The sequence below is a fragment of the Athene noctua genome, chromosome 3 (assembly GCF_965140245.1).
Source record: "Athene noctua chromosome 3, bAthNoc1.hap1.1, whole genome shotgun sequence".
NCBI classification, from domain to species: Eukaryota; Metazoa; Chordata; class Aves; order Strigiformes; family Strigidae; genus Athene; species Athene noctua.
The window spans coordinates 37,262,244-37,278,262 of NC_134039.1; the positions used below are offsets into that span (position 1 = coordinate 37,262,244).

General features: G+C 38.7%; 1 protein-coding gene across 4 annotated transcripts in view; it reads left to right on the top strand.

The window, feature by feature from the left end:
• The window catches only part of EEA1 (early endosome antigen 1), an 80,604-nt gene that overhangs the window by 38,904 nt on the left and 25,681 nt on the right, over positions 1 to 16,019 (top strand). For all 4 annotated transcript variants that reach the window (XM_074902751.1, XM_074902752.1, XM_074902755.1 and 1 more), the window contains 7 exons: positions 5,465 to 5,803; positions 9,966 to 10,115; positions 11,131 to 11,250; positions 11,479 to 11,682; positions 12,259 to 12,459; positions 13,892 to 14,005; positions 15,176 to 15,331. In XM_074902751.1, coding sequence (XP_074758852.1) covers positions 5,465 to 5,803; positions 9,966 to 10,115; positions 11,131 to 11,250; positions 11,479 to 11,682; positions 12,259 to 12,459; positions 13,892 to 14,005; positions 15,176 to 15,331 — 1,284 coding nt within the window. The remainder of the gene's footprint in view (positions 1 to 5,464; positions 5,804 to 9,965; positions 10,116 to 11,130; positions 11,251 to 11,478; positions 11,683 to 12,258; positions 12,460 to 13,891; positions 14,006 to 15,175; positions 15,332 to 16,019) is intronic.

Genomic DNA, 16,019 nt, shown 5'->3' on the forward strand with positions numbered 1-16,019 from the left:
GCCTACTTTGCCTCAGTCTTTAGCAGTGGAACTGGCTGTTCCCTGGACACCCAGCCTCATGAGCTGGGAGACAGGGAGGGGAAGCAGATTGAGGTCAGCACAGTTGAAGAGGAGGTGGTCAGAGACCTGCTACACCACTTGGATGCACACAACTCTGTGGGACCGGATGGGTTACACCCAAGGGTGCTGAGGGAATTGGCAGATGTGCTCGCCAAGCCACTGTCCATGATTTACCTGAAGTCATGGCTAACTGGGGAGGTCCCACTGGACTGGAGGGTGGTAAATGTGACACCCATCTACCAGAAAGGAGGATCCAGGAAACTATAGACCTGTCAGTCTGACCTCGGTTCCAGGGAAGGTCATGGAGCAGGTCATCTCCGGTGCCATTAAAAGTCATATAATGGAGAACGAGATGCTCAGGCCCAGTCAGCATGGGTTTATGAAAGGCAGGTCCTGACTGACAAACATGATCTCGTTCTACGACAAGGCGACCTGCTTATTGGATGAGGGAAAGGCTGTGGATGTTGTTTACCTTGACTTTAGCAAAGCCTTTGACACCGTTTCCCACAGCATTCTCCTGGTGAAACTGGGGGCTCAAGGCTTGGTCAAAGGCACACGCTTCACTGGGTGAAAAACTGTCTGGATGGCCGGGCCCAAAGAGTTGTGGTGAATGGAGTTAAATCCAGTTGGCGGCCGGTCACAAGTGGTGTCCCCCAGGGCTCGGTTTTGGGGCCACTCCTGTTTAACATCTTTATTGATGATCTAGACGAGGGGATTGAGTGCACCCTCAGTGAGTTTGCAGATGACACCAAGCTGGGTGGGAGTGTTGATCTGCTCGAGGGTAGGGAGGCTCTGCAGAGAGACCTGGACAGGCTGGAGCCATGGGCTGAGGCCAACTGGAGGAGTTTCCATAAGGCCAAATGCCCGGGGCTGCCCTTGGGCCACAACAACCCCCAGCAGCGCTACAGGCTTGGGGAGGAGTGGCTGGAGAGCTGCCAGTCAGAGAGGGACCTGGGGGGGTTGGTTGACAGCCGGCTGAACAGGAGCCAGCAGTGTGCCCAGGTGGCCAAGAAGGCCAATGGCATCCTGGCTTGTGTCAGCAATAGCGTGGCCAGCAGGGACAGGGAAGGGATCTTACCCCTGTACTCGGCACTGGTGAGGCCGCACCTCGATTCCTGTGTTCAGTTTTGGGCCCCTCACTACAAAAAGGACATTGAATGACTCGAGCGTGTCCAGAGAAGGGCAACGAAGCTGGTGCAGGGTCTGGAGCACAGGTCGTACGAGGAGCGGCTGAGGGAACTGGGGGTGTTTAGTCTGGAGAAGAGGAGGCTGAGGGGAGACCTCATCACCCTCTACAGCTACCTGAAAGGAGGTTGCAGAGAGCTGGGGATGAGTCTCTTTAGCCAAGTAGTAAGCAATTAGACAAGAGGTAATGGCCTCAAGTTGTGCCAGGGAAGGTTTAGACTGGATATTAGGAAGCATTTCTAGATGGGTTGTTGGGCGTTGGAATGGGCTGCCCAGGGCAGTGGTGGAGTCCCCATCCCTGGAGGTGTTTAAGAGTCGGGTCAACATAGTGCTGAGGGATCTGGTGTAGTTGGGAACTGTCAGTGTTAGGTTAATGCTTGGACTGGATGATCTTCAAGGTCTTTTCCAACCTAGGATTCTGTTATTCTGTGAAACAGATTGGTGCATAAGATAACCATACTTTGAGAGATTCTTCTACTATGTCGGGTTAATGCCAAACACCACTTCAGCAATAGGAAGTGGCAGCAAGCTACTCTTCCTCTTTCAGTTTCAATGACTTGAAATAGTTTGCATCCACCTTCTTACGCAGCTTTTTGAAAGGTGATATCCATAAGACTGGTATGTTAGCCAAGGAATCTTGGCCCTGGACGATTTGAGCCTAGAATTGGAAAAGGTATGACTAGCTTCCCAAATTACAGAAAAATTGTTCCCACTTTGAACAGTTTGCCATCCTTGAAGAACTATAAGGGAGGAGGGAGGAGCCATTAATTCTGGATAGATTATATTGCATTTTGATATGTTCATCCATTTATAATTCCATTGCAATGTGGAAAGATACTGATACAGTTTTTCAAGCTCATGTACAACCTCAAGCAAACAAGCTGTTTCTTATATTTTCAGGAGCTATACTGAGAAGAGCAGATGAAAAAGTAGATGAGATCAGTTTTCTGAGACCAGCAGGAACTGCCTTTCCTTCATTTATAAAGTACTGTAATTATGAGGCTTGGCTTGCCTTTCAGAGGCCAGTAATGGCCTGTAGCACAGAAGAGACCTCCTGTGTAAAACAAGTGTATTCCCTGAAGTATAAAACTTGCTGTAATTCTAAACCCATTGCATGTGGGAATTTTGTTTGTTTTCTTCTAGGAAAATTGTAATGCATTATCTGTAGGGAAAAATGCTTAGTTTTTAACCTTCTACTGACATAACTATTCTGAAATTTGATCAGTGACCAGAAGAGTTCATTTTTCAATGCCTGGCCACTGTCACTACCAACATGTATTATGTGTATTTTTCCAAGTAGCAGTTATAAAAGAAGGCATCAATGTGGTGTTACCCCTTCTATCTTGTGAGCTTTGAAGGCTTAGGGCTCTTCATTGAGTGCTGAACTCATTTCCTCTTTCTTTCTGTGGAAATCAAGGCTTGGGGAAGAGAGGTGTCTTGTGTGTGTCCACATAGCCCTTTGTATATCTGGGATGCATCTGGGACATGTATCCAGGTAGGAGACACTGCTGGGTCCGCTGATATAACCTGAGTGACTATAACTTAGCAGCTCTGTGGCCTTGAGTCTGATCATGGGCTTCAGTCACACATGGAGGTAGTGGGCTGTCAGGCAAACCCAGCTCTTCTCTCATGAAAGCAGCAGTAGCTGTTTGTGGCTCTGTCTGGCCATTCATGACTTAAAGAGGATGTTCATCTGTCAGGGGCAGTGGCTCTTTAAACACTGGTATTCATTGCTGTATTGATCATCAGACCAGGGAGTGAGAGAGAAGAGTAGTGCAGGATGTGGAGCAGCAACTCCAGCTGTGTGGAGCTGCTGCTCTTGGCTGTCCTTTGGATAGCTTGTCTGTCGTGGTGAAGAGGCTTTGCTTCTTTTTTGGTTTACCATAGCATTCCTGAAAGCTTCCCAGAGTCTCAGTCTGCTTCAAGGGAACAGTAACTGTTATCTTTTTTTCCTCCCCACCCCCCCTTTACTTGAAAGTTTAAGATAGTGCCCTGCACTGACTCTTTAGTAGCTCATAGCAGTTCTCTATGTGATGCGTGGATCTAGTTATGAAGTAGCAGTAAGATTATCTTGCCCGGCTATGTTGAAAAATGTTCTGTGGTGTGTTGATATTTCAGGAACACTATTCAGTATGAATTAAATGATCCTGCCTGGTCATTTCTCTTTAATGGAAAAGGAATTGCAACTTTGTTTTGTATTCTGAGGGCGAAATGTATTCTAAAAGCAGTGGGAGCCTTGCCACTAACTTCAGGAGGGTGAAGATGGCAGTTGGCCTCAGTATGGTCTTTATGTGGTTTATTCCTGAATTTTATATTTGCATATATAAAAACTTCTGCATACCTGTAACAGCAGCAAGTTGTTTTATTTTTTCAAGAAACATTTCAAAATACACTACTTCAGAGCTAGAATTCAATAGCAAAACTCGAGTCTTGAGCCAGAATTTTTGGCTCAGTTGTATGCTTTAGAAAGTATGTATTTTTTTTAAATGGACACATAGGGCATTAATTATATTTATTCTCACATGGGTTTTTGGAGGGCTAGAGTTGTCATTTGCAAGGTTGCTTGTTTTCTAACCTCTCTTTTTTTAATAGATTTCTTCTGTTTATTTTATCGCAATTGTAAAATAGAAGTGTCTGTATATGGTTTATAACGACCAATACAATTTGTTAAAATCTGTAAAGAACAAAAGTGTTCAACTGTTCAACTTATTGGAATAATTTTACAGCTTTATCTTCTGGCAAACAGATTTCATCCCTGGATAGTGTGCAGAAGTGAGCTTTTAAGATGCTCAGCATAAGTAGAATTGTAGCACTAACTATCTTAACTTTGGAACAGTATTTCAAAGTTGCAGAATTATCTGAAGTTTTGATACATAAGACTGACCTCAGTGTTAGCATTTTTTTCAGGCTGACATGCTAGAAGTGCTCTTAATTTTTCTGTATTTTAATTGAAAGGGTCACTAGAGAATATAATAGTCACTGAAACTGCGGGAAGAACACAAGCATTTAAAGGTATACATAGTAGTGCTCCACTGAGATAGGTATCAGTAAGATGCTGCAATAAATGGAACCTGCTGGTACATTTCAAGAAGATGGAATGAATTACCTGGGTTGGATGATGATCAGAGCCTCCTTGCAGCTGCATTTCTATACTTCAAAAAGTGCCCCTGAAAAATTGAAATGGTTCTCATGGTTTCTTCGTCCTGCTTGGAGATCTCTGAAATTCGAGTTAGTGCCTCAGCTAAGCCTGGACAAACCCCAGACTTCCTGAAATTATACCCTGTCTATTAAGATATTTAATTTCTATCTGAATATAGTTTTGATTAGTTTGTGAAATTTGATAAAAATCAATATTTAATAGCTGAAAATTATCTATAAATACTTTTTCTTCCCCCAGTATTTGTCTTGGTGTGTGAATCAGATAGTATGACTCAGCAATATTTACTGTTGTTAATGTGGTAATTAAAATCTGATGCTCAGCGATGTTCATGTCTTTCCTTTAGGGAATCACAGTTTTTAGTGTTTTCAGACTCCCAAGTAGCCATCGTCTTTGAGCTGATTTATATGCATGGAAATTAGATGGTATGAACTAAGATGTAAAAATATCCTCTTCTAAAATGAAGGTTAAATCATGAGTGTTTCATTTTGTAATTTATCAACATCACAGACTTTATTAGTTTTCACAGGTCCTCTTCCATAATCTGGATATTAGATCATGCTGTAAAGTATAGTGACAGGGCAAAATTAGGATACTTCTAAAAATGACCAGCGTGATGACTGCACAGGATTAGACCTGAATTAAACCACAGAAGTTGCTTAGGGAATCACGTGAAGGACAGCAATACTTGAAAATTTTTTCTGTATACTAATAACTCAGATGACTGTTTCAGCTTTTCCCCAAGCAAATGCGGTTGTAATAACCTAGAATTTGAACGTTCAGGGAAGGCAAATTAGTCTTCAGGATACAGAAATAGAGATTCTGTGGTGTTCTCAGAGGAAGTGGATTTATGTGAGAATACGAAAAAGTATTTCTAGTTGAAACTGTGTGCTGTATGGGCTCCAGAATTAACTTGTGTCATATGAAATAGAGGTCAATATTTTCTTTAACAATGTTTTGGAGCAAGTTCTTCACTGTTCAGCATCAACACTTGAGAAGAAATCTGCATTGCACAGCTGTAAGCAGAATTGCACTTGAATTGCTGTGTAACTCTCTTCATAGAGTCTGACTGAGAAGCTGCTGAAGAAAGAACAGGACTACACCCAGCTAGAAGAAAAACACAATGAAGTATCTGTGAGTAAGAAGAATGTGCAGGCAAGCTATCATCAGAAAGAACTGGACTGCCAGCAGCTTCAGGCAAAGTTGTCTGCATCTGAAGCCTCGATACAGAGATTACAGACAGAGCTAGGTGAGAAGGGGGAAGCAAGCCAAAAACTTAAAGAAGAGCTGTCTGAAGTAGAGACGAAGTACCAGCATCTCAAGGCAGAATGTAAACAGCTCCAGCAGCAGAAGGAGGAAAAAGAGCAGCACGGCCTGCAGCTCCAAAGTGAGCTGAGTCAGGTAAGGTTCCTTAAGCCTCCTAGACCATCCTACTGGGATGGTTCCTTAAACCATCCCATTATCATTTTTTAAACTGTGCATGCATTTTTTTCATTCACATACATTTGCATTTCCTTATTGAAGGGGAGTAACTAACCAGTACTTATATTTGAATAAATATAAAGCTAGCTGGTATCTGAATAAATATATTCTTCCTAACACTGCAGAGAATGAAAGACAATCACCTTTACCCCTTAAAGAAGTAAAGAAAAGAACAGCCAAAAAAAAGCGGCTGTGATAAGAGTGCAGAAATTCTTTGGTATTTGTTTCTTGTTATGTTTCAATCTTTTTAGTAGGTCCGAACTCTTGTCAGGAGCAAATGAGGATAGTTGTAGCCCCTGTTTCACAGTCAAACTCAGCAAGATCTACAGTTACAAACACCTTTCCACATTTTTGTTTCTGGGAGGACTAATGTAATATCTGTCTATCTGTAGTATAATTCCCCTTTTTCTGAAAGGGAAACATCTTACTAATTCTGTTATTTCTGGAACTCTTCTTAAAACTGTCTTTATAATTTCAGCTTTGAAGATTAAAGTTGAATGAGCATAAACTTTGTATGTTATTTCTCATGTTCTCATTTGACTTTTGTGTATGTGAATAAACAAAGGCTTTAGCTGACATGAGACAGGTTTTTTTGTCCACTTTTTTTCTCTTACACAGTTAAATGAACTCTTCTTTCATCCCACAGTTTTTCCCGTCCACGTTTTCTGTTGATACATTCCCTGAAATAAGAGTATTGTCAAATGAGAGGCCAATGCAGAATATTGATGTTCCATGACAAATATGGTAATAGACAAATCCTAAGAAGTCAGCAAGGTTAATTATTCTGGTTCGGTAAGGTAGATGAAGCTATAATGAATTTTGGTGATGATAAAAACAAATTCAGGTGGAGTATCAGAAGTAGTTTCACTTTCAGTAGTAATTTTACTACTCTATAGGAAGTTTGAGAAAAGTGAGTCTTTGTTTTGCATTAGAACTGAACAGTGCTTGATTTGCTTTAAAATTGAACAGTGAATACAGTAGGGAATGTTTAGTATGAAAAGCAGGGATAATGTGAAGTCTTAATATTGCTTCCTTTGTGTCTCTCCACAAACACCTCTTTCTGTTGCTGATACCTCTGAAAATACAGAGCATATGTCCCCCCGCCATATATGTATTGTTCTGCTGAGTCCAATGAGTTATGAAAGCAGGACTTTCATATAACGTGGGGTATGCTGAAATTTGAGGCTGGTTGAACTCTGTTTTATCTGGTGTCTTGAGGAGTAATGTGTTAGAACGGAGAAATATTTATGCATCAGGAATTGTGTCCAGTCCTAAGATGGAAAAAATAATCTGTTTTTTTTGTTAGTATGACATATTTCATTTTAATCTTTCACCAAAGCTTTATCATTTTAAAGTGAGTGTTTCTCAGTTTTCAACCTTTTGTCAAGTCTGAAATAGATTAAGTTACAAGCTGTGCATGTATAGTTTATCTTGGAAGAACTGTGGCTTGGCAAAACTTTATCTATGTATTACATCCTCAGAATGATTTTCCTTCTCCCATCAGTCTTCTCTTGGGGCAGGAGGTGGAAATTATATTAGTTATCTGCTTAGGAATTCTCACTTGGTAAAACTGCCTCAGTCTGCCTAGCCAACACATATGCAAGCTTCAGAGGCACATCCAAGATGTTGAGCTGAAATACAGCTTTAGCCTGAGAGGGCATTTTCAGGAAGGATTTTTGGGGTGGGAAAATGAAGGCAGAGGAAGGTGAATAATGCATTGCTGAATGGATTCCTATGAAAGGAAATGGAGACATTGCACATTGTCAGGTAATACCGTTGGGAAGGAAGACAGTCTAACCTCAACAAGCTCCTGGATCTCAGGATGTGTTTTAGAACTGTATTGTAAAAGAATAGTGGAGGGAAAAAACCCCTGCATACATGGTATAAAATAAAACTAAAGCCAAGCAAAAACTTCTCTCTCTCCTTCCAAACAAGAGTTCAGTTACTGTTGTAATGAAAAGACTAAATTCCTTGTATCTATTCACTTAATACTTTAATGGAGTTATCTTTTTATGCATGTAGTCCAATAGCTTATGCTGACACAATGAATGCTACTTATGAAGGTGTGTATGTATAGTTGTTTAGTCAAACCACACTTTCAAAGAATCCTTGCCATCTTCTCAAAATTCTTTTGAACAGATGCGTGTCTGGAGGAGTTTGTATATTTTAGAATTTGGGTGAAGGAAGTGATCTTCACAATGGAAAGAAACCTCAATGATAACGGTTTCAGCACAGCAATAGGAAGAGGGTAGCACAAGAAAATATGGACTCCTTCAGTCTTGAAGAAATGTTAATTGCTAATAAATAGTGTTGTTGAGAAAATTTGAATCTACTTGATTGTATCTTTGAAAGTCTAAGTGTTTTTTATGACTTTCGTATTCTGTAACATAGGTTAATCCTGGATTTTATGGTTCTGTTTACTTAAAGTCAGCCTTAAACCTCTTCAAAAATACTTCATTGTGCCTGTAGTAAAAGGGACTTTTGTGAAATGTTTACTGATTTCCCCCTTTCCAGATATGGTCTCCCAGTATCAACATAGCTGTGAATAGTTATAGTTATGTCGTTGCACCCTTTCTTCGTTAGACTGTTTTCCTCCAGCTCTTATTCATATTTTCAGTGAGGAGAAGTATTAATAATTCAGTGATTGCTGTGGAAAAAGATAAATGTTCTTGATTACTGGAGGAGATATTATGATCTCTTTCCTCACCCTGTCCTCCGTCTTCTCCTATCTGTCTCTTAACTGTGCAGTCACAGTTAGCAATCAGCATCTCGGTCACATGCTGAACAGCTTTTCCTTCACATTTTTTGTGGTTATGGACATAAATAATTTAGCTTGGTTTCCTAAGAAAATAAGACATAGACACATTTCTTTTCCTGTCTCCATTCCCTGTAACTTTTGCATTGTTCGTTAACTTCAGCCAAATTTTGACAGATGGCCAAAAGGTCTTCAGTGTTTAAATTCTTGTGGAAGCAGGCAGCTGGGTGAAGGAGACAGATTTACATTCATGCCTGACCTCCTCAGTGCCTGGGGGAAAGATCTAATGTTATCAAAACCACTGTTCCTTTTTCTGTTCTGCTAGGTGGCCAGATGGTCAACAAGTGGTAGCTTGCAGTGAGAAACAAGATTGTGCTGCCTTTTGCCTTGCTGTTAGTAGGGGTTTGAGGAAAGTGTGAAAAAAGTTTAGGGATATTGAAGGGAAGAGCTGGAGTTAAAAGGTGAATGGTTCAAGGGTCTTGGACATTATTTCATAGGGATGCAAGCTTCATTCATCTTGATACCTGTAGAAAGCTCTTGCTGTTGTGTAAGGCCCGAGCCATTTTCTGTTTTCGCACTGAGTTGAAAGTTCATTTGTGTATCCATGAATATGTTCATGTAGAAGTAGGCAGGAGGTAACCCAGGACCTACAGTGATATTTTCCAATAGGAGAACAGCTGATTTTCTGGAGAGAGCTTTTTATAACAGTGAATAGTAAAAGGACATCCTTGCACCTTGAAGATGGTGCAGTACTGCTTTTGATGGCTGAAAAAAATGATGAGGCAGACTTATGTCTAGCTGGAAGAGTGCATCCCTCTTAGTTACTCTCTGCTGCTGGGAGGTGCTGGACTATAAGCCACCAAAGTTACTGCCGTACCGTACATTAAAGTTTCATGTATCTCTTCTCTGCAGAAAATGAATGCCACTGATGTAGCCAGGTCAAGATAATAATTATGCTCTTCCTAGTCTAGCAATGCAGAACACTATATTGTGGGAGCCAGTGGAGCAGGTAAAGGCATGGTGCTTCAGCCACTGGATCTACAGGAGGGAGGATATATGCTGTGCAAGATGAAGTTGCTCTAAGCATCACTATTTTATATGAATTTTTTTTAATATTTGTTCATGCTTGTGCAGCTGATGCTGTTCTTTAGTATGATTTGTGTTTCGGAGGTGTATGATGTACATACATGACTTCAGGAGTTCATGTAGTCATTTTAATTTGAGTTATGAAAATTTGGGATAAACATTGCACAAAGTGAGTCTGAAATACAGTGCTGTTGACTAAAGAATGTCTAAAAAAATGGATGACTTCTTTTTTTTTTGCAGTTGCACAGCAAACTTCTAGAAACAGAGCGGCAGCTAGGGGAAGCACATGGGCGGCTCAAGGAGCAAAGGCAGCTGTCTAGTGAGAAGCTGATGGACAAAGAGCAGCAGGTGGCTGATCTGCAGTTAAAACTTTCTCGTGCTGAAGAGCAGGTATGCAAACTCTTATGCAAACTCTAGTTCTGGTTCTGATAGTAGCCTGTGTAACCACTTGTGGTGATGTTGCAGTTCATAAAGTTTGTCCTTATGGGAATTTCATTTGTCTAATACTGTTTAAAGTCTTATGTAAAATTGTCAAAATCTGCCTAGATGCCACTAGCATTACAAATTTTTTGTAAAGCTAAATGCTCATTGGATGCATATATATTCACGGTACTTTACAGATGGGCAAAAGATGGTCATTTTGCACTTACAAGCTTTGTCTAAGGATCTTATGAAAAAAAAAAAAAGACTTTAGGTGCACCTAAGCCCATATGAATAAAGTTTTGTGCGTAGATACTTTTGTGAGATAAAGCCCTATGTGAAGAAAAAGTGAACATGGCATAGCAGGTCACTGATAATTAATAACTTGTGTGGGGTGGATGGGCAGAAAACACTTGTTTTATTAATTTTTATTTGTTTTAATGAGCATCTTGTACATGTTGCTGATTTTCTGCTGACTGTAGCGGGATTGGTCAAATACCTGAGTGGTACGTTGTCAAAGCTTTAAAGCTTTTCTGTAGCTAATTTGCAACGCCTTGACCAGTATAGAAGTGGAGAGACTGCTAAGCTGAAGTTGCTACTAAAAATGCTAATAGTAGTCATAATAATGTTGGTTTACAGGTATCTACATTATCAGTCATTTTGCATCTTAACAACTATTGGAAAAAATGTACTAAAAATCTCTTGTGTTTTAGAATTTTCAGACCTAAAATACATATGTTTGATACTGGTTTTATAGATCTTGCTTGTGATATAGAATCTCACCTATTAATAGTAAGGAATGCTTTGGTTAGATTTTGATTCTTTAACTAGCATTACACACTTTTATTTTTATATCAGTTTTCAAATATTCATGTTTAGACTAAAATCTTTTAGCATTAGAATGAACATGGAGCACTGTTGGCATACTGAGTGGTGCTTGTTTACTCATTAGTCTGGTTTGTTTGTTGGTTTTGGTTTTTTTCAGCTAAAGGAAAAAGCAGCAAATTCCACAGAATTGCAACATCAATTAGATAAGGCAAAACAGCAGCACCAGGAACAGCAGACACTTCAGCAAAATACTACAGCAAAACTACGAGAAGCCCAGGTAACATAGTTATATATCCTTATGTGAATTTGTATTTCAGGTTTTCATTTTTTAAAATGTTTTCTCTGTAGAAGTGACTTACATGACTTACACTAGTTTCCACAAATTAACTTGTAAATCTAGAACATAACATACAAAAAATGTTTAATAAATTTATCCAACATTTTATGCATTAGGAGTAACTTCTAAGGTCCTTATAATTAAGGAAGCTATTATGCGTTTTTCTAGAATGATTTGGAGCAAGTACTACGACAAATTGGAGATAAGGACCAAAAAATTCAAAATCTTGAGGCTTTGCTTCAAAAAAGCAAGGAAAACATTTCTCTGCTAGAAAAGGAAAGAGAGGATTTATATGCAAAAATTCAAGCTGGGGAAGGAGAAACTGCAGTACTTAACCAGCTACAAGAGAAAAACCATGCATTGCAAATACAGGTAAGAACTCGGAGAGTTGTTTCTTTTCTTTCATTCTCATTCCTTGTTTCCTTTTTTCCCCATCTCATCAGATATGACACTAATCTTTTTGTGTTTTGCTGTTTCTTTGATACTTATTAAATTTCACAGGACTTGTGTTTTGGTGACTTCCTTGCTATCAGCATAAAAGAAGGAGTTCCTAGATATTTCCTATATACATATGCTAGTAATATGTGCTTACAAATAATTTTTGAATACATATACATGTTTGTTTCTCTTATTTTAAAAAGAGGTTTAATTCCTGCTTTCAACACCAAAATTTTTAACCTGCATCTGCTGTCTCCTTAGTATTTTTTTTTGTTACAGTAAGGCCAAATTGATGATTCCCTTTTGCTTCCATTTTCAACTGGCAACCTATTTAAACTCTGGTATTGCGTACAATATAGCTTGACTGTAATAATTCAGAAAAAGAAATGTGATAGTGTTGAGTCTCCAGAGCCATAAGATGACACACTGAAATTCAAAAGATTTATGACTTCCTTGGACATGCTGTTCCAGCCTTCTCTTCTACTTGCCTCCTTTCTTTTTTCACTGCAGGTGACTCAGCTGACAGAGAAGCTGAAGAATCAATCAGAAAGTCATAAACAAGCCCAAGAGAATTTGCATGAGCAAGTGCAGGAGCAAAAGGCACATCTAAGAGCTGCTCAAGACCGTGTTCTTTCCCTGGAAGCAAACATCACTGAACTAACCAGCCAGCTAAATGAAAGTAAAGAAAAAGTATCGCAACTTGATGTACAGGTAATGTACTATCTGGCTATGATAAATCCTGCTTGTGATTTCTGTATTCTCTCCAGAGAAAGTACGAAGCAATTTGGGAAAAACTGCATGTTTCTACTAACAGATGAATGAAGTAGGATAAGGCAGATAAAATTGAGGAAAATGTAGGTGGAATCAGAACAGCAGTGGATGACAAGTGTGTGTGGGTTTTTTGTTGTGGATTTTTTAATCTATATTGTTTTCTTGTGGGGTTGTTTTTTTTTTAATTAAAAAACCTCAAAGTTCATAATTGAGCTCGAAAAATCTGTCCTCAGGCATCTCTTGTTGTATTTGTAATGATTAGCTATCCAAAACCCTACTCTTATCAGTCCTGGATTCTTTGCACCAGAGTTACTAAGATATTGATGCCTAGAAATTTCTGATGCTGGTGCGTTTTGTCGAAAACAAAACAAAAAAGCTGTAGGCCACGTTCTCAATTTAATTTAGTAAAGTGAAATTTCCCAGTATGGACTTAACATGGACTCTCTTACTGTTAAGTGCTGCTTAAATTAAAATTAAATCAAATTAAAATTAAATTAAAAGCTGCTAATTATGTTCAGTTATCCCAAAGAATAAATAACATTTAATCAGAAGTTCTTGCATTGGTACATGCTGGATTAATAATACACTGTGTAGTCTTGAATTAGTGTTACTCAGTTTCCAAACAGGTCTAGGAACTCCTTCTGATGTAGCTTTGTGATGTTTTTACTGGGCTTCACTACACTATCTGGGCTGTTTTTTCACCAAGACATTAGAGCTAGAACTGAATAATTTATGGACTGTTGCAACTGCTTTTTAGGGCAATGTGAGCTTCCTTACAGTCTTCAGAGAAGCAGCACTTCTATAAGGCAGAAAAATAGTAAACGACAATAGCAAGTGACACTGAATATTGCCACTCTGCACCAACACCATTCATACCTACCTTCTAAATTTTGTTTACTGGGTGTTTTGGAAGGGAGGGAGGTTGTTCCCTAACAGGCTGATAGGAGCACAGAAAGAGAGTATGCATGTAGAAGCGTATTTTTGTTGTTTCTCATTATTTTTGCTTTTAAAAATTTTGGAGGCCCTTGTATGTGCATGTAGTCTGAAGTTATCAAGGTATACATGGCTGTGAATGCAGTAAGTATATCCCGTTGTTCCTTGTTAGTAAGTAAAAGTATTTTCCTAGACTAGATGAGTGGGACTGGTGGAGTGGGTTTTTTTGTTTTGTCTGGTTTTTTAGCTCAAAGTAAGAACTAACTGTGGTTTAAAATCCTGATATTTGTCTAAACCTTGAATATCTTTCTTCCTTTCTTTTTTACACTAGCACATGCGAATAACTGATGTCACTATTAAACTTACTGAAAAGTATAAAAAATATTAAAGTGAGTTATGGTAAAATAGATGTTTTAGTGAAATACAACTTGTCTTTTAGGTGAAAGCAAAGACTGAATTACTACTTTCAGCAGAAGCATCGAAAGCTGCTCAAAGAGCAGATCTTCAGAATCATCTGGACACTGCCCAGCATGCACTGCAAGATAAGCAACAGGTTGTAAGCAGCATATAAACTTAAAGTTTCTATGTTACCTTTAAAACGACTTTAAAACCTAAAAATGGTCTGTTTACAAACTAAATAAACATGCGAATATGCATTTAGAAATTATAATTTAGGATATTTTAACCATGTGGTATGTATTCAGTTCTTTTTGCTGTAATCTGGACCAGGTGTATTTTGCAGTGTAAAGAATTTGCTTGGGAATCCACTCCTTGCTGTGGGATTATGTTTCAGAATCTAAGATGTCCTAATGGGGTATAAGTCAATTCTCACCTGTATGTTATGAAGAAAAGATTGTAGAGTGCACTTGGGTACAAGTGAAAACTCTTAACTCTTATTGCAGATTCAGATAAATTCAGAATCAGATGTCTGTATTCACAAATAATTATCTGTGTGCCAATGGACACAAAAACCCAAAAGACTGTTGTTAAAATTGCATGTTCTAATGTACGTTAATCCTACTGAAGCATTCCACTGGGTGCTTAATCAAATATTTGCATTGATAGAATCAGTGCTGCTGTGGTCTTCATGAAAGCATCCAGCAGATGATAACATAGCACGATTTTTTAACTTGGGAATGTAATTAATTGCTGAAGACCTTTTTTCACAACTATTAAATAATTAATAAATAAATCAGCTTGGTTGGAGAGCAATGAGCTTTGATGTAGCTGTCATCAAAGTGTTTACTAGATAAATGTGTTCGTGTCTCTTGTGGAAATTATGTTTTGTGTTGAGCCAAATGGTTTGAAATAATCTCTGGTTTGTGAAGAACTGACTGTTTCTATGGTATTGGCTTTCTTCGGTGGTACTTGATTTCATGAAAACAGCTAAAATTTTCTCTAAGGTTTTGTAGTGTTACTTTCTAGTTACTTGTGCATTTGTTACCTACAATTCCTCTTCTAAACACCTTTGTTAAGATTTAGCTCCCAGCCTGTAAATTTTGAGGTATATTGAGGCTTTAAAAGAAACTTTGTCAGTTTAACAGAGAGAATTTGTGCATGTGTTTGAGTTTCCCTTCTCAACTTCCTGCTCCTTAGATTAAAAAAGAAACATTATTTTCCTTTTTAATTTGAACATGTTAGATCATTTAACGCATATATGACATTGGTCATTTTTGGAAGTTACTTAAAAGCTAACAACCCTCATATTTTTGTTTTACCTCAGGAGTTAAATAAGGTCAGCGTTCAGTTGGATCAGGTTACAGCTAAGCTGAATGACAAGCAGGAATACTGTGCTCAGTTGGAAGTCAATCTTAAAGAGTACAAAGAGAAACATCTGTATTTAGAACAGAAAACTGAAGAGCTAGAGGGACAGCTTAAGGTTTGTATTGAACACAGTATCTGGACTTACAGAAATGGATGTTCTCCGCTGTTTGGTAGCATGTGATGGAAGCTGTGCTCAAATTATGGGGGAAGGATTTTATGAATACCAGTTTTATAGAGTTTCTTTTTCCCTAGTGTTTCCTGATCCACCATTTAATCCTGTTCTCCTCTTCTTTCCCGCTAACATATCACACTAAAATGACAGGCTTAGGACTTTGCTACTATCCTGTCATTTTTCTGGATGGGTGCTTTTACCAACCTCTGTGCTACCAGGAAAGTGTTACGAGAGGGAACGTGAATACATCCCAAAATTAGTCTTCACATTTCAAGCTTATACGCTTTACAAGTGTTATCAGGGAATATGTGTTACATTGATTAGCCCAAGTTAATGCTATCTGTCTGGTTTAATTTATTTCTAAAGCCTTTCAGTAGCCTTACAGAAGCTTTTTATCAAAATTACTAACTTGATCTTGAGTTTTACGTTTCAGTTCTGGAATCGGTTTTTCTTTTAAAGTGGACATAATTCTGGTGGAAGGCGTTTTGGTGTTTTGAGATACTAGCATTTTCAGTTAAGGATATAAGTTAGTCCTGATGCTTGAGAGCTTTTAAATTTGGGCTTTAACCTTTGTTCAATATTTGTTAAAAATAGTTGGTAGTCAAAATTCACAATACGTAAAAGTCGATGA